This window comes from Taudactylus pleione, unplaced genomic scaffold, assembly GCF_031769625.1.
Source record: "Taudactylus pleione unplaced genomic scaffold, aTauple2 ptg000372l, whole genome shotgun sequence".
Lineage (NCBI taxonomy): Eukaryota > Metazoa > Chordata > Amphibia > Anura > Myobatrachidae > Taudactylus > Taudactylus pleione.
The window spans coordinates 10,331,834-10,351,547 of NW_028284773.1; the positions used below are offsets into that span (position 1 = coordinate 10,331,834).

At 39.1% G+C, this 19,714-nt stretch overlaps 1 protein-coding gene across 1 annotated transcript in view; it reads left to right on the top strand.

Annotated features, from left to right (window-relative positions):
* The first annotated feature begins 872 nt into the window (after positions 1-872).
* Positions 873-19,714, top strand: part of LOC148508277 (IgGFc-binding protein-like) — a 175,951-nt gene continuing 157,109 nt past the window's right edge. Inside the window, exons 1-6 of the mRNA XM_088444705.1 lie at positions 873-1,169; positions 1,266-1,827; positions 4,063-4,262; positions 7,274-7,657; positions 7,836-8,128; positions 15,024-15,292. Coding sequence (XP_088300831.1) covers positions 888-1,169; positions 1,266-1,827; positions 4,063-4,262; positions 7,274-7,657; positions 7,836-8,128; positions 15,024-15,292 — 1,990 coding nt within the window. The 5' untranslated portion in view covers positions 873-887. The remainder of the gene's footprint in view (positions 1,170-1,265; positions 1,828-4,062; positions 4,263-7,273; positions 7,658-7,835; positions 8,129-15,023; positions 15,293-19,714) is intronic.

Consider the following 19,714-nt stretch of genomic DNA (forward strand, 5'->3'; position numbering starts at 1 on the left):
GTCCGATCAAAGGGGACGTGCTGTCAATGTTGATTGACAGCACGCCCCCTTTGGTGGGCGTGCCGGGGGCGTGCCTCCCTGACGGGGGCGTTCCCACGGGAACGCCTCCCGTCAGAAGCCGGCCCACTGACATCACTAGTGATGTCAGTGGGAGTGATTTTGGCTCTGATAGAGCCAAAATCACTCCGGAGCTTGCGGTTGAAAACCTCAACCGCAGGCTCCGGCTCGCAAATTCGATGGTCGCGATGGTCTCGACCATCGCGACCATCACAATGCACGCTCGTATAGCCTGTGGGTGGTGACCCACAGCTATACGAGCGTCCAGGAGGACGCTCCATGAAAATGGAGCCCGGCCCTCATTCAGAGCATGCGCTCTGCTCAGAGCGTACGGCTCTGAATGAGGGCCATAGTTTGTAGTTTTATGTAATTTTTTAAACTTTACTGATTTTGGGTAAAAAAAATGATCACAAGAAAACAATCTGCTTTAGGCAATTATAAACAAATACATATTTAACTGGTCAAGTCATCAACTTAAATGTAACAATCTAAAAATTCTGATATAATTTACAGCTCTGGAGTGTCCAGCCAACAGTCATTATGAGCCATGTGGAACAGCCTGTCCTGCTACTTGTGTCACTCCAGGATCACCATCTAATTGTAATCTTCCTTGTACCGAGGGATGTGTCTGTGACTCGGGATATGTCCTCTATGATAAGAAGTGTGTTCCAAGTAGCCAGTGTGGATGTTGGGAAGATGGTAAACATTATCCTGTAGGCTCTGAGTTCTGGACAGACGACACTTGCTCTACAAAATGCAGATGTCCCTCAGCAGGCGGCAGTGTAGTCTGTAATTCTGCTTCATGTCCATCTGACAAATACTGTGGCATAATGAGTGGAGTTCCTGACTGTTATGATCTCACATACGGTAACTGTGATATCTATGGTGACCCTCACTACACCACGTTTGATAAAGTTGTGCATCACTTTATGGGAATATGCACCTACACCCTGTCCAAGCTTTGCACCAATGATACTTCTCTGCCAAACTTTAATATTGAAGCAAAGAACGAGCACCGTGGGAATCCAACAGTATCTTATATACAGAAAGTTATGGTAGACGTTTATGAGCATACAATAACAATTGTTAGGAATCAGCCCAGTCGTGTTTTGGTAAGTTTAACAACACCCTTCTAGAAACTGCCTCATAATGAAAATTTTTCTTGTTGAATACATTTGATCTAACACAGTGCACTCGTTGTTTATTAGGTAAATGGTATTTATACAAATCTACCAATAAGCTTGGTGAATGGATCCCTGGTAGTGACAAGAAGTGGTAGATATGTTATTTTAGAGACGGATTTCCATCTCTCAGTCTCTTATGACAATGACCATACAGTTAATGTGAAGGTTCCGACTACGTATTTCAACCAGACCTGTGGAATATGCGGCAACTTAAATGGTCTCCAAAATGACGACTTCTTGATGCCGAATGGACAACTAGCACAGAACACTAATCAGCTTGGAGACAGCTGGAAGGTGGAAGATGATGATCCATTATGTAACACATTTGTTCCTACACCTCCCCGACCATGCCCTCCAGAGATAGAGGCCCTCTATGGCAGTGATGCATTCTGTGGTTTGCTAACAAATAAAGATGGTCCCTTCCTGGCCTGTCATTCAGTCATCAATCCAGACCGCTTCTTTGAGAGCTGTGTGTTTGATCTGTGTGTAGTTGGTAATAGTGCTTTGTGCACGGCTATAGAAGCCTATGCCGATGCCTGTCAAAGAGCAGGAGTTACCATTGCTTGGCGCAACCCTACTTTCTGTCGTAAGTATACTGCAATGTTAACGTGTACTAAAATGAATCTGAGAATTTGAATCTGTTTACTTTTGGATAAATGACAATGTTAACGGAAAGTTAATCTTTACAACTATTTGGAAATATTATTTATAGTTGGAGGAGAGATTAGAAAGTCACTGCTTAGTCAGCAGCAAAGTACATATACATATCAATACATATTAGGGAGTCTATTTACTAAAGGGCGGGTTTTTAGAAGTGGAGATGTTGCCTATGGCAACCAATCAGATCTAGCTATTATTTGGAAAGTGCTAGATAAATGATAAGTAAATGATAGCGCCAATGAGCCTCTCCCGGACCCAAGAGACACACCAATACAAAGATAAATATAACAATGTATTTTATTGCAATAAAAAGACAAATGTCATAAATATCCTTTCACATTAATTAATATTCAAAATAGAAAAGGACTATATTAATCTTAAGCTGGGTACACACTGACAGATATATCTGTCCAATCTGTCTGGTGGAAAGGAATATCTGGTCTGTCTTCCAGGGTTTTGGAGCATATTTCTATCGGTATTTGCTCCCATACATTACCAGATTTTCTTTCCCACCAGACAGATTGGACAGATATATCTGTCAGTGTGTACCCAGCTTTACATTCAACCTGCATTAAATGCAGTAACATTGTAATTACTCGGATCCATTTAAAAATTAATTAATCCTACAGTGGTGACCCACAGCTATGAGTAATATGAGTAATAATATGAGTAACAAAGAAAACCTGTTCTGCATGCAGAAAAACTCAAAACGAATAACTAAAAACGAATCAGAAGCTTCTTCCACAGATATCAATATAAATGTGAAGGGAGCATCAGCTGTATACTCTCCAAATCTGTGGGTCAGAATCTTCAATTAGCTCTATTGTGTTCCTCAATTTGGATATAGGGTAATGTCAGAAAGTGGCAAGTGCATGTGTCTTTATTTTCACTGCAGTGAACACATTGTATCCAGTCAGGGTTAGTCTTGGTTAATCCTTTAAACTTCAAAGATATTTTCCAAGCCCTTAATATACAGTTGCTCTAATAAAAGGTTCCATATAGGTGTGATTACAATAGTGTGAGGTTACCCGCAATGTTAAGCTTGCCTCTGCATTTTAAAATGGTATAGGGAGCCGGACTTGACAATCACCGCTATCCATCTGTTGCTAGTGGTCATGACCAGGGAGCTGCTGTGTGTAAGTGTATCTGCTCACCTGGTCTATACAATCGGCGGTGAAAGCCGGTGCTGTTCCTATAGCCAGCAGGTTGCTGTGTAATGGAAGAGTTATTCATATTATATCTGTAGGATTGAATTAGTTTTTATATGGGAGTAAATACTCCATCACTGCATTTAATGCAACATCAGGTTCAATGTAAGATTAATATAGTCCTTTTCTATTTTGAATATTAATTAATGTGAAAGGATATTTATGGCATTTGCCTTTCTATTGTAATGAAATACATTGTTATATTTATCTTTGTATTGGTGTGTCTCTTATGTCCAGGAGAGGCTAATTGGCGCTATCATTTACTTATCTACAGTATTTTCCCTAGAGGTTATTTGGGTGGCAGACCCCTAGTATAGCTGCCATCCATTATTCAGCTGTGTTTGGGAGGGCGCCCTCTAATATTCTTACTATAAATGATAAGTAGAATCTGATTGGTTGCTGTGGGCATCATCCCCACTTCTAAAAACCTGCACTTTAGTAAATATACCCCTAGTTCTCTTGAAAAGAGATCTCATAGGTAACAAACCATTGCTGTTATGTGCCATCTGATATCCTTTCATATTACTGTGGTGCTGACTCTGGACCTCATGCGGAAAAAACATACTTTAATTCAATAGAGTTATACGTACAGTACACGTCTTTTTTGTTTTTTCAGTCCATGTCACTTGCCTTTTTCACATGTGTGTGGGTGTATATAGTGAATTAGTCCTGGTAAAACAATACAATTATAATAGTCTCCTAATCATTATAAAATCTTAAACATACATTAAAGACTACATTTTATATTTCTGCTCAAATAATGTGAATGACTTTAGTGTACTTTAATTTTGACCATGTGCTTCTGTGTAATTTTATATATATATATATATATATATATATATATTATCATTATTATTAATAATAATAATAATAATAATAATAATAATAATAATTATTATTATTATTATTATTATTATAATTATATAATTACATTTTATTTTGTTTTTACACAGCCATCCCATGTCCTGCTAACAGTCACTATAACGTATGCACCAGTGCCTGCCCAGCTACATGTGTGGACCAGAATACACCAAACATCTGCAATAAGCCGTGTACCGATGGCTGTGAATGTGATGATGGCTTTGTGCTCAGTGGCAGCAATTGTGTTTCAGTCAGTGATTGTGGATGCTTTTATGATGGCAAATACTACCAGGTCAGTTTTCTTGTGCTATATTCTAGAGTAAAATACACATTTAGAAATTATGAAATATAATGTTTTACAGATAGAATGTTAATTATAACAAAAATAATGTATTTGCATTTAGAATTCACAGAAATTTAGTTTAGCAAATGTTTGCAAAGATACCTTACTTTGATAGCCGGGAAATCTATTTGGTTTAAGACTTCTGCTCCACTTGTTGTATTACTAAATAAGAGATATATGATACCAATATTCTGGATGGGGTTGGGGTGTAATTATAGGATTAATGCATATCAATGTTCTACACCTTGAGAGGACTTAATGATGCCATTGCAATGCTGCATTTTAAAATTGTCCGATGAGTAGGAATATTTACTGAAGTCATTAATGGGGACCTTTAGTGGTAATCACGTTGTGGCAACCAAGGGCATATCCTCGGTCCCTTTTTAGCTGCCCAGTTGCATTATAAAAAAAGGAAGTGAACTTTTGGGTCTTGCACTTGGTGAATTGACAACTACATAATGACAGTTCTCTTGTTCTGTATGCTGGAACTTGTGACCATATGGTAGTAAACAATGTGTAGTAGATGTGTGTAATCTGGGTGGGGTTGGGGTGTAATTATATGATTAAAGTTTGTAAAAAAAAAATTTACTGCACCAGTCCTTCAGATGAAGTTCTTGAAATAAGTTAAGACTTCATCAGCCAAATTTAGTTTATGTCCCCAGCTATACTGCTTGAACACTAGGTCCATTCGTGGAATATCACCAGACAGAAAAGACAATTAATACTTCTTCTTTTACATCTAGGACCATTTAATTAATTATTTCTGTCATAAAAATATGCAGAATCTGCTGTTTTATCATGTTTAAGGGCACAAATATGTATTTGTACAATGTAATAAGATAGAAAGCAGAAGATATCAGGGTGGTTTCTTATCAGAGCCCGTGTCCCAACTATTTAGATTAATACAGTGCATTCTAAGGAAAAATAATTCTTATTGCCACTTGACCAACTTGACCAAGGAGCACATTTAATATAATTTACGGTAAGTCCCCCAAAATTAAAAATCTTTATTGCCACTATATGTGGCAATAAAGATTTTTAATTTTGGGTGACTCACCACAAATTATAGTAAATGTGCTCCTTGGTCAAGTTAGAGGTCATATCTTGTGGGTGACTCAACTCAACAGTCCCAATGAGTTGTCTATAATGTCATTCTAATGGATATCAAGTAGGGACTATAATGGTGCCATTGCAATGTTGCATTTTAAATGCCCTGATGACTAGTCATATTTAATGGATTCACTAATGGGGGCCTTTAGTGGTAATCATGCATGGCAACCTAGGACATTTCCTTGGTCCCTTTTTAGCTGCCCATGTGCATAAAAAAAAAATTAAGCAAACTTTTGGGTCTTATACTTGGTGTATGGACAACTACAAAATGACAGTTCTCTTGTTCTGTATGCTGGAATTTGTGACCATATGTCAGTAAGTAAACAATGTCTAATATATATGTGTGTGTGTGTAATATGCATGCTCAAAAGTGGAATTTGTAAAGCTTATCTGAATCAATGAATCTTATGGTGTGGCCCTCTGTTGTCAGAATTCTAATCCACAATCACTGGATTTAACATAATTTGGAATGTAGCCCAGGACCAGATACACAAAAGAGACTTGTAGTGTTGTAGTAAAGTAATTTTATATTGAAAATAGATTAATTAAGGGCACTTAGTGACATTGGTGTGAGTGGTGTGTGAATTAGAGATGAGCGGGTTCGGATTAGTTTGGATTTTCCTGCCAAGTTCGGATTTTTCCCTCCAAAAATTGGGTCTCAGAAAGAGGCAAAATGTCATCTTTCATGGACAAACATCATCATTCCTGGACAAAAATACAGGAATAATGATGTTTGTCCATGAAAGATGACGTTTTGCCTCTTTCTGAGACCCGATTTTTGGCGGGAAAAATCCAAACTTGATGGGAAAAACCAAACTAATCCGAACCTGCTCATCTATAGTGTGAAGGTGTTGCAGCCACCAGCCTGTATAGTGCTGCTGGTCACGTGGGTCACTCCTGCAACAGGGCCCCTATGCAAAGTAAAGCAACTAGAACACCTCAAATAAAAAAAAAATTGTCTGAAGCAATTTCACCGTAGGCAAAGCCACGTGCGAGTATTCAGCTCTTTTCACATACACTAAATAAAAGTCTCAGGATGCTTCCAGCTCTGAAGGGCTGAAGGGTAACATATGCACCAAAGTGACAAGAGGAGAAAACAGTAGCATATATGCCTGTTTTATGCATGGAGATTACAGTATGTGACAGTATTAGCAGTAAATCCTACAGTTGCAGAACCCAGCATGTACACAATATAGTACTTTACTCAAGTGTCATATAAATAAAAGTGTGTCTGTGTCTGGGAAGTGATATTAATAAATAGTAAGTCATATTTACCATGTTAAATACATTTAATTACAGACACAAATCAAGATGCACTCAGCCATTTGGAGGTGGCCGCCAACTGTCAGCATGATTGTATATTTTGCACCAGGGGTAAAGCACACACAAGTGATATGTCTCCTGAGAGGCACACATGAGTCTTTCCTGTGGTCTGCATTGGTCTTATTTAAGTGAACCCACCCTTACTGTACTTGGCCACTGCTTGCACGCTGCCTCCATTGTCTGGCATAAGCACAAAATGCGTTAGACTGCATAGGCATAGATTTGTAAGAATTTTTGTCAAGTGCAATTTGTGCCAAAAAAATGCCCGAAGGTGTTCAGCAATATGCCTGGTATAGCCCTGTAACTGTGTCAGGATTAGGCTACTGCTCAATGTTTTTCTCTCACACTTCTCTTGTACAAACACTATGTAGAAATTGGTAGTCTGCACTAATATAACACAATGGGAGAGATGTTTGGAATAATAATATTTTCTCAGCATTAGCATACAGTGACTTGTTATTGCAATATAATATACAGGAAATGTTAGCATTACACATAGTAATAATGCTGTACATTTTCTTCTACAGAGTTCTGAAGTGTTCTGGGAGGGAGAATGTGAAAGTTTCTGTATGTGTAAAGAAAACAACCAGGTTAGCTGTGAGGAGATGTCCTGCGATCCCTCTTCTACATGCGGTATCTATGATGGTGGTATGACCTGTGTGCCAACACTCTCCTCAGAGGAGTGTCACATTTATGGTGACCCCCACTACATCACCTTTGATGGAAAACTCTACCATTTCCAAGGATCTTGTCATTATACAGTTGTGGAGACTTGTGGAAACTCAACTACTAACTTCTCAATTTCAACAAGGAATGAGCACAGAGGAAGCCTATCCTGGACAGCTATAAATTCAGTCATAGTTAGGATAAATGACCTGCATATAAAACTGGGGAAACACAAAGCCGTGGAGGTGAATGTGGTTGCTAGCATTATTTAACATGTTCAAAATCACAAAACAAAATAACATGATTTAAATGTGAGAGGAATCGTCAAATTCCACTCAATATACAATGAATTAACTGCATACACTCATTAATATAATAACATCAAGCATATTCTAACTATTTTACAATTTATTCTTTCTTTAGATCAATGGAGTTTCTGTCACTTTACCTGTGAACTTACCACCTAACATTTTAATATATTTATATGAATCCTATGTCTTTTTAAGCGGTGGTGAAGAATTTGGGTTTGCAATTAGATATAATGGTGATGATGATCTTTTGGTTAGAGTGATGAATTACTTGGAAGGACAGTTGTGTGGGCTCTGTGGCACCTACAATGGTAACCAACAGGATGATTTCCTAACACCAGGAGGTGTAATTGCACCTACGGCCAATGACTTTGGAAACAGCTGGCGGGTTCCTGATGACGATTGGATGTGAGTGCAGAAAAATAATTCAGTACAAATGTATTCAGCTGATGCAGCTTTTAAAGCTGTTATTTTACTCATTTATCAATAATAGCATTTTACTTGATACTAATTATATATTTGCTAAGTAAAAAACCACAGTTCTATTATATGGTATATACATGAATTCAAAGTTGTTAAAACAATATAACCATTTATTTAAAACACAAACATATATGCTATAAGATAAAAACTATAATTGTACTATATGCACACATTATAAGGAAATGGTATATACTTAACTATTATTAAATGTATGCAGGTGATAAAGCGTCATACATTATATATACAGCACTTCAAAGTATAAAACATTTATTTGTTTTATTATAATCAACCTTAGTTGGAGAAAATCTCTGAATTATAGGACTTTATTTTATGCTCGGAAAGTAGGGCTTAGATAACAGTGACTCAAAGTGGAAAACAATACAGTAAATCAAAGTGAGATTACAATGTATCAAAGAGTTGATTATGTAATAGTCACTTCGTGCATATGGGTGGAAGTATGTGTGCTACTTCCTGGAGTAATTTTCTATGTTGTATCAAGTATAACGGTTATTATGATATAGATTTAGAATAATAGTCCTATTTCAAAATTAATTTTAAAAAGAAAAGAGATTATTACATCTCCATCATACCTGAGTTTGAGGTAGAATGGAGGGGTTGAGTACGGGATGCCGGAGTTCGGGATCCTGGCAGTCAAAATCCCGACAGGGTTAGGAAACCGACACCTGTCGGTAGGTATCCTAACCCTTCTCCTGGGATGTAGTTTGGAAGCCTAATTGCCGACCGCCGGCTTCCAGACTTTCTAATCCCGGCGTGGTACTAATGACAGGCGTCAAACTCGATGCCTGTCATTAACCATACGCCGGAAGACCGACGCCCGGCATACCGAACAAAGGTAAGCTGGGCGCCAGGCGTGGACAGCCGCGCAGGGGGGGGAGAGTTAGGTTTAGGGCTCCCTGGGGGACTTAGGGTTAGGCACTCCCCCGGGTTTAGGCTATTGGAATGGGGGGTTAGGGTTAGGCACCCCCGGGGGGAGGTTAGGGTTAGGCACCCCCTGGAGGACTTAGATTTCGGCTGCGGGGAAGGGGGGATTAGGTTTAGGCACTTAAAGGGGGATTAGGGTTAGGCACTTGGGGGAGAGGTTAGGGTTAGGCACCCCTAAGGGAGGGTTAGGGTTAAGGTGGGAAATTTGGTTAGCAATACTTACCTTAGGGACGAACGGTATCTTCACCCTTGTCGGCCGGCGGTAATACCTACTACACCCCTTCTCCTACCTCTAACTCTAGTCAAATTCCATTTACAGTCTCAGATGCACACAGATTTACAAGTGTCATATATCAAATTAATCTGCACAGTCTCCTGGTGTGTCCTAGTCACATCGCATTGCAACCAGAGTAGCATGGGACCTGGCGGCCCACTCACACCAGGCATATTGTGCAGCATGGAGTATTGAGGCTAGATGAGCAAGGACACATCTGTATGTTGTTTTTCCTGTGGTATTATCTGAAAGAGAGGAAAATCGAATATTATTACATCCCCCTCGTGCCATGTATGTGGCAGAATGGGGACAACTCTATTCCGTTCTTTGAGAAATAGTGTTGAACAGTTAGTGGTCTTGGAATACAGACCATATATTGTTACTGGAAGCAGACTACAAAATACTGAACAGAATGTAATATCTTCAGTAGTTGGTTCTTAGGGCCTGATGCAGAGCCGCTCGTAAGCGGCCGCTCGTTCGCTCCGAGCAATGTTCGCACATCTGCGCATGCGTATGGGTTGTAATGCGCATGCGCCAACAAGTCAGTGCGGTCGGAAATCGCGTGCTCGCAAAATAGCGAATGCCTGCTAATTTGATTGACAGGATGAGGCGTTTGTGGGTGTTAACAGGGGAAGGTGCTTGAAAACGGGGAGTGGAGATCCGAACGCAGGCGTGCCAAACGGTCAACACGGGCGTTTTAAGGGTGTGCATAATTAACAAAGCAGCGTCATCGACCACGTCACTTGGTTGTCTTTTAGCCTGAACTGCTCGCATGATTGCGGTAGGAAAATGCTACCACAAGAATAGCGAGCAGTTCATACGCCTTTCGATGTACTTGATTAATCTAATAAATAGTGGAGATAAATAGTGGAGATGACGTATGATGCGAGCGGCCAAGGGGCATCTTTACAAAAATAGCGAGTGCATGTTTTGGACGCTCGTTCAGACATAGAGGCGTCAACAGACCGCAAAGAGCGAGCACTCAATTTAAATAGCCAGCCCCTTTTTCTGAACGAGCGTCCGCAAATAGCGTCCGGCTCTGAATCAGGCCCTTAATTAGCAATCTTATAATGCAGATCATAGTATGATTTTTTTGTAAAATCAGTGTAGTTTTAAAGAATATGTCTGTATCACTATTCATCAGACCAGTATATCGCTGCATATTATGGTATCAGGTGATTCAGCAGTTATGGTTGATAACCTTTCAAAGTCAATGAAATTATCGCAGATTCATTTGTTTGTTTAGTTTTTAATATTTGCCTCATGTTTAAAATAAACCCACAGTTCCATTTCTCATTATGCCGATATTAAGGTAAAGCAATTATAATATTGTAAACAGTCGTGCTTGTTTTGGAGTAGGTTTTTTTTTTTTCTTTTTTAGGATAGTTTATTAATGTTCTTTACTCAATATGTTTAATTTAGTGTAAGGTCACAGTTCAGTTTTTGATCTGTAAGTATTATGGCACACAGATATATATTAATAATTGCAGAACTGCCACGATTATTAAGGTTCCATAAGGTGGTAGATAATTACATTTTTAATTAAAATATCCCTGCTATGTACCAAGGAGAATTTGCAGGGACAGCGATTGTTGTAACCACTGTGCCTGCAAGTTATATTCCTGACATATTGTGAAAGACTTCTCTGGGTGAAGCTGAAACTGTAACGTACAGGTAATAGGACTGCCGTTTATATAATATCATATATAGTATGTGTGTGGCTCAAATATTCTCAACACAATAGGACCATTATAAGAAAAAAGAGTGGTCTCCATTCCGCATCAAAACTAGGACTGAGGGAGATGTAATAATCTTCTCTTTTTCAAAACTTTTTCAAAATAAGATTTGAAATAAGATTATTATTACTATTACTAGTTTACTAGATAATAACCATTATAATTGGTACAACATAGAATATCACTCCAGGGAGTAGCACAAATACATACCTCCCAACATTACAAGAAGAGGAAGAGGGACATTTGGCTCGCCTGTGGCGAGCCTGTGGTGCTCGTCCTAAAAAAGGGGGGCTTGGCATATCAATATGGGGGTGTGGCCTTGCAGAAAAGACATGACCGTGTGCCATGCCCCCGTTTTCATCATGCTGGTGCTTGCCCAGCACTCCCAGCCTCATTCAGACCCAGAAAAGTGTATATGCATGCTATGCAGAGTGTCCTCCCCCGCCCACTGTACACTGCGGGGGAGGACACAGTTGGAAAGTATACAAATACTTCCACTCACATGCACAAATTGACTATTATGTAATCAACTCTTTCATAAATTGTAATCTTACTTTGATATATTGTTTTCCACTTTGAGCCACAATTACCTAAGTCCTAAGCCCTACTTTTCAAGCATTAAAAAAATAAAGCCCTATAGTTCAGACATTTTCTCTTACTAATGTTAATTAAAAAAGAACAAATAAATCCACACAGGGAGAAATAGTTTTCAATATGCAATTTCATTCTTTTCACATACTTATTCTTTGTGTTATTTTGCTGTCTCCTTTTATTATATATGTACACATTTGTTTTAGTTGGATTTAGAAAAAGGTATTTTTTAAATTAATTTAAATGTACACCTCAATTTAGTCCTTTTCTGTGATACCTAATACATTGAAAAGACACACAAATATTTTACTAAGCAACAGGTTAAATGCATAAATATGCTTTAACTAATCAAAATAAATAAACTTTCAAAGTGTTTACAAATTATGTAACACCTTTGTTCTAAAGTACATTGAGGTATATCAAGCTATAGGATTTTTCACTTTTTTTTTACATGTGAGAAAGTTTACATTTCATATCATAGGTATAAACAAACCAGGTCATCTTACTTTTGTGTTGTTTGCAGATTGAGCCATACTTGCAAAATATTTTCAATGTTTTTATTACATTATTGCATGAATCTAAGGGGTCAATTCAATTAGATACAAGTTGGGTCCTGCAAGCCATTCTCAAGGCATGTGGAGGTGTAAATTATGTGGGGCAAGTATGTGGAGGTGTAGATAATGTGGGACAGGTATGTGAATGTGTAAATGATATGGGACATGTATGTGGACATGTAAATTATATGGGAGAGGTATGTGGAGGTGTACATGATGTGGGACAAGTATGTGGAGGTGTAAATGATGTGGGACAGGCATGTGGAGGTGTAAATGATGTGGGACAAGCATGTGGAGGTGTAAATGATGTGTGACAGGTTTGTGGAGGTGTAAATGATGTAGGACAGGCACGTGGAGGCATAAATGATGTGGGACAGGTATGTGGAGGTGTAAATGATGTAGGACAGGTATGTGGAGATGTAAATGATGTAGGACAGGTATGTGGAGGTGTAAATGATGTGGGACAGATAGGTGGTGGTGTAAATGATGTGGGAGAGGTATGTGGAGGTGTAAATGATGTGGGACAGGTATGTGGAGGTGTAAATTATGTGGGACAGATATGTGGACATGTAAATTATATGGGAGAGGTATGTGGAGGTGTAAATGATGTAGGACTGGCATGAGGAGGTGCAAATGATGTGCTACAAGTATGTGGAGGTGTAGATGATGTGGGACAGGCATTTGAATGTGTAAATGATATGGGACATGTATGTGGACATGTAAATTATATGGGAGAGGTATGTGGAGGTGTAAATGATGTGGGACAGGTATGTGGAGGTGTAAATGATGTGAGACAGTGGAGGTGGAGGTGTAAATGATGTGGGACAGGCATGTGGAGGTGTAAATGATGTAGGGTAGGCATGTGGAGGTGTAAATGATGTGTGACAGGTATGTGGAGGTGTAAATGATGTAGGATAGACATGTGGAGGTGTAAATGATGCAGGACAGGTATATGGAGGTGTAAATGATGTGGGACAGGTATGTGGAGGTGCAAATGTTGTGGGACAGGTATGTGGAGGTGTAAATTATATGGGACATGTATATAGAGGTGTAAATGATATGGGACATGTATGTGGTGGTGTAAATGATGTGGGACAGGTATGTGGAGGTGTAAATTATGTGGGACGGGTATGTGAACGTGTAAATGATATGGGACATGTATGTGGCAGTATAAAGGATGTGGGACATGTATGTGGAGATGTAAATGATGTGGGAAAAGTATGCAAAGGTCTAACTAATATGGGACAGGTATGTGGAGATGTAAATAATATGGGACAGGTATGTGGAGATGTAAATAATATGGGACAGGCATGTGAACATGTAAATTAAATGGGACAAGTATGTGAATATCTAAATGATATCAGAGAGGTATGTGGACATGTAAATTATATGGGAGAGGTATGTGGAGGTGTAAATAATGTGGGACAGGTATATGTGGCGGTGTAAATGATTAGGGACAGGTATATGGAGGTGTATATTAAGGTGTAACTAATGTGGGACTGGTATGTGGAGGTATAAATGATGTGGGACAGGTATGTGGAGGTGTAAAGGATGTGGGACAGTTATGTGGAGGTGTAAATGATGTGGGACAGGTATGTGGAGGTGTAAATGATGTAAGACAGGTATGTGGAGGTGTAAATGATGTGGGACAGGTATGTGGAGGTGTAAATTATGTGGGAAAGGTATGTGAAGGTGTAAATGATGTGGGACAGGTGCGTGGAGGTGTAAATGATGTGGGACAGGTATGTGGAGGTGTAAATGATGTGGGACAGGTATGTGGAGGTGTAAATGATGAGGGACAGTTATGTGGAGGTGTAAATGATGAGGGACAGGTATGTGGAGGTGTAAATGATGAGGGACAGTTATGTGGAGGTGTAAATGATGTGGGATAGGTATGTGAAGGTGTAAATTATGTGGGACAGGTGCGTGGAGGTGTACATGATGTGGGACAGGTATGTGGAGGTGTAAATGATGTGGGACAGGTATGTGGAGGTGTAAATGATGTGGGACAGGTATGTGGAGGTGTAAATGATGTGGGACAGTTATGTGGAGGTATAACTGATGAGGGACAGGTGTGTGGAGGAGTAAATTATGTAGGACGGGTATGAGAATGCGTAAATTATATGGGACATGTATGTGGTGGTGTAAAGGTTGTGGGAGATGTATGTGGCGGTGTAAAGATTGTGAGACATGTATGTGGCGGTTTTGTACTGATGGTAGAGGGGTTTTGAATTTGCAGATGAGAAGTAAAATTGTTTGTTCCAACTTTTAAAAAACATGTATAAAAACACTGAAACAATTACTATACAGATAATTTCTGTAGCCCAAATTGCTGGAGAGACTTTGATTTGCTGAAAAACTCTTGCTTTTTATAATTTTTCAACCATTAATAAAAGTTATATGACACCTTTTAAATATCTAACAGCCTTCTATATCGTCATATTATCTTACAGTAGTTGCCACTTTTTAGGGGTCCTGCATAGTTTCACAACTTTTTATGCACTTCTCCCAGGTCGCTTTTTGTACAAAGTCCTGCACCCGCACCGCGAGTACCGTGATTTGGCATTTCTAATGGAATCTCACATTTCTTGGTTGTGTGCATTCATGCAATGTGTGCAAGTTATTATACAAACTCACTTTTACAAACTTGCTCCTCATTGAATTGGCCCCTAAACGTGAATAGATAACATTTATAAAAAAAATGCACATTTGTCTTCCTCTAGCTGTGATGAAAATATTGTTGATCCCCCTCCTTGTGATCCCGCATCAGAGATGGACTATGAAGATCAATGTAGAGTCATCTTAACTGGCAATGGTCCATTCAAGGATTGTCATTACCATATTCCTCCCCAGTTATACTTTGAAAGTTGTGTGTATGATCTTTGTGCCACTGGAGGAGACTCAGATCAGTTCTGTAATGCTGTAAAAGCTTATGCTAGTGCCTGCGAAGCCTATGGTATTTATATAGAGTGGAGAGAGGACACAAACTGCAGTAAGTGAATTATTTTATTTATTGTGCTAATATTAAAATGAATTGCTTTATTACTTCTGCACCACTGTTTTGTTGTGTATGTTTAATGATTGATTCAAACCTTTCTCCCCCTTATACTGTCCCTACTTCACTGCTTTATGCACGACTGGTGTAAGGTTTCTATGAGCTGTATGCACCTACCACCACTCACCCCCTTCAATACTCACTTTCCAGCACCTCACACTCAACAACTGTAAATTACTCTTAACTTATTTTCTCTGGAAATGCTGCAGTCCAGATGCCCTGATGTATAATGTGGAACAGTTATCCAGGCTACACTGCTGTCCAGGGGCAAATGCAGGATTTCTACAGGGAGGTTTCCAAATGTTAGATTTCAGAACAACACCAAAACCAATGTATTGGCATAAGCTGCCAACAGACATTGGCTTGTAATAATTAGTTTGAACCGTTGTGTATGTATTATGAACTTGTTTAAGGGCACTGTGAAATGCAGGTATACCTACACAACATATGTGTCTATTTTAAATCAGAGAAGAATTATTAAAGAAAACATGTAAATTATGTACAGTCATGTACATTTTCTGTTGATGTACTAAATATGCTGTTGCGAGGCAGTTGCTTCAGTTCGGAATGGCATGGAAGGAAATGTGGGTTGAGCAGCTTCCAGCTATTATATGCAGTTTTTATTGTTTTGTAAGGGATAGTAAAGCATAAAGTATGCAGACTTTCTCTCTGATGAAACTACAGTAGTTAGAATTGTGGACCTCATTCAGAGCCGCTCGCAAAAAGCGAGCGCTCGCTCTGAATGAGGGCGGCCACTTTTCTTTTGAAAGGCAGCCTCCTGGCCGCTCGCTAAGCTGTGGGTTACCACCCACAGCTTTAGCGAGTGACTAGGTGATGGTCGCGATGGTAGAGACCATCGCGACCATCGGGGCTTGCGACGAGACCCTTGCGGTAGGTTCTCGTCTATCGCAAGCTCCAGGTAGCTTCCTGCTCTAACAGAGCAGGAAGCTACCTACTGACATCACTGGTGATGTCAGTTGGGCCATCTACAAATGGCAGGCATTCCTCCAGGAATGCATCCATTTGTCCGGCCACCTCCCCACCCTACCTACAAAATGGGGCGAGCTGTCGATCAACATCGACAGCCGCCCCTTTTGTAGCGAGCCCCGGAGCGAGTGCATTTGTCGATCAACATCGACAGCTGCCCCTTTTGTAGCGAGCCCCGGAGCGAGTGCATTTGTCACTCGCTCTGGGGCCTGCGCACGCGCAGTGCGAGCGCTGCACATGCGCAGGCCCTCACCATCGACCTGCTTGCGAGCGCATAGCACTTGCGAGCGGGTCTGAATGAGGTTCAGTGTGCCTGGATGTCTGTGATCTAAAGATTTATGAACTGCCACTCATTCTTATTTCTGCTGGATAACCAGCATTAGTCAAATGTGATAATACTTCAACTGGCATCCAGCTTTTCTATGGACAAGGCTCTGTGAGTTATTTATAAATTCGTCTTTGGATGGAATGGATATGTAATCCCGGCAGTCGGGATGCCTGCTGTCAATATACCGACAGCGGCATCCCAATGCTCAGGATCCCGACAAGCATTGGGTAAGTATACTTACCCTGCCCCCTTGTTTCTACATCGTAACACTAACCCTCCACCTACCCTATCCTAACCCTAACCCTATCCGTTAGTGCCTAAACCTAACCTAACTTGTAAGAACCTGTGTTCAATTCCAGAGTAAGGTCTCTTCTTTTAAACTCCAGATATTTTTCAAAACAATAATAAAAATAATAAATAAAGTGCATTAGTAATATACCACAAATTATGAAAAAAAACTTTTTCAAGCAAAAATCATCACCTCATATAAGTAAATATAATATAATTAAATAGTGCAGTGGCACTTCCCAAAAATAAATATATAGATAGTGCAAAACCAATTAGAACAAAAGTGCACTTGTGCTTATTCACAGCAAAAACATAAAGTGCACAGTGCTTGTGAAATTTTTCAATGTAAACCTCCAGACAGATGTAACCATAACCATAGATAATAAAGTGCATGTGCTCGTACCAATGGACCACTTTGGCTTTGTCTTGACGTCCACACTGTCATTCATAAAAGGTTTTATGGTAAAAGATAAGAAGGCATAGATACCAATGAGTTATATAGTAATAAAACACATTTAACAAAAAATATCTAAACAGTACTAGATGTACTAGAACAGAATGTAGAGCTTACCTGGTTAAGGTCATCAATCAACAGAGTATGGACCACCAACACCAGGATCTCCTCAACGCATTTCGTCAAGTTCCAGGGGAGGAACGCAGATATTGTGGCCATACACTGTGCACTGTGACCATGAAATCTGATGGTTTCAGCTTGTTAGATAAAGGGCTCTATTTACTAAGACTTGGAGAGAGATAAAATGAATGGAGATAAAGTACCAGCCAATTAGCTCCTAACTGTCACGTCACAGGCTGTTTGAAAAATTACAGCCATCATATAGCCACCATCTTTTGTTTTTCTTCTGTTCTCCATAGGCCCACTTTACCCATTTGTATGCAATGTCTGCTCACCCTTCACTAGAGATAAGAACATTATTCAGAACTGTTACATATAATATTTGGCTTATATTATGCATTTGCTCATGAAATGATGCACATTTTGCTAGTCAATTTCCTACCGCAACCAAACAGCAAAAGGAAATGACCACTATAATCCAAGCTCTATTTATAGACTATACAATAAATTACAGAGAAATACAGATATACAAATACAGTTCAGGAGGGCATGACATAGAATGGTAAAATAAATTTGGAACTCGAAGGAGATAACTCCAAAACTTTGCACATCTCAATTGACTCAAAATGTCACTGTTATCAATGTAATTATTTCTAATGTGCATGTATCCAATGTCTAAATAACATTATTATTATTATTAATATTATTATGAAAATAATATAACAAAATGTATATAATATATACCTTCATAATGCACACTTTTGTTTTGTCTATTTGCATTTGAAGAATCATACTGTACTGTACATTCACTTCCATTAAATAAGTTCCATTGAATTTATGGGGGGTATCCAATTATCCGCAATAACCCATTTTTCAGCAAAAAGTTTTCACTTCCTACTGGGACCAAACCACTACAGGGGCAAAATCACTTAGGAATGAACTAAGAAAGCCCTAGATGTGCCTCTCCAGGGTGAGAATGCCCCTTCTGTTATTTTTTGTGGGCCGATGTCTTCCCCGATGGTTCCTTCATATCTTAGTTTGGCACTGTAATTATTAGATCTGTACCTAACATTGTCCAATGCAGTTGTTTTTAAATGGTGATTTTAGAAAAGACAGATTGTCACACTCTACTGTACTTCAGGTGTAGGCAGCCTTTGGCTCTCCAGCTGCAGTGAAACTACACATTCCAGCATGCCTTGCGACAGCTTTAGCAGGATCTAACAGCAAAACTGTAGCATGGCATAGGTAAAAATAATTAGGTAAAAGGAAAATGGATAAAAGGAAAAAAGTACCCAGGCGCTAAAAGGGTTAATTTACACACCCTGAGGCAACACGGCTGAAAGGGATAGTCAGTCCCAATAGCAAAGATACAATCTATATGAAAAAACAGCCGGTGTGTCAGGGGGTATAAGTAGTATATGACAAGGTTCGTATATTAAAATAGATAAATTTATTGACAATTAAAATAATACATAAACATGTATCCCTGGATGATCTAATTAAAAAGGCTGTGCATTAAACCACATTAACAATCTTTCTGTAGGTATACCAGTGTCCAAATTGAATGGCTGCGGGCCCGCTGGCTGTGAAAAGATTGTATCCAAAAAATAATGATACAGATTGATGTTCAGACGTTACCTGCCCTTGGTCTACTTAATTCTAAAATTAATGTTTTATTAACAAGTACTGTGAATTTTAAATTAAAATCCTTTTACATTTTACAGATATTATTACCTCAACAACAACTACCACAGCCCCACCCACTACCCCAGGTAAATTGATTATATTTGCTATTGTTCACTGACTGGAAAAACTGTACTGTATGATTGAACATAGACTAGATAGCAAAAAATCTGGAATTGAAAAGCACAGTAACAATCCAATATTGATGGATTTTATTGTATAAATCTTACTAATGTTAGGTGTTAGTTATTGCAAACTATAATGGGATGGGTCTTACCCAGACACACTCCATTTGCTACAGTACATGACATATGCCTGTTATGTATTACAGGTGCACACTATGAGCTAGTCTCACATATTTTGAACATATTTTAAGTCACGTAAGTTCCGTCATGCGCAGGAACCTTCCTACCTGTGTTTTCATGTCTATATTTATTTTATCTACCTTGTCTGTCCCTGTTTTACAATATGTATGTTTGACTTTTATTGTCCAGTGTCC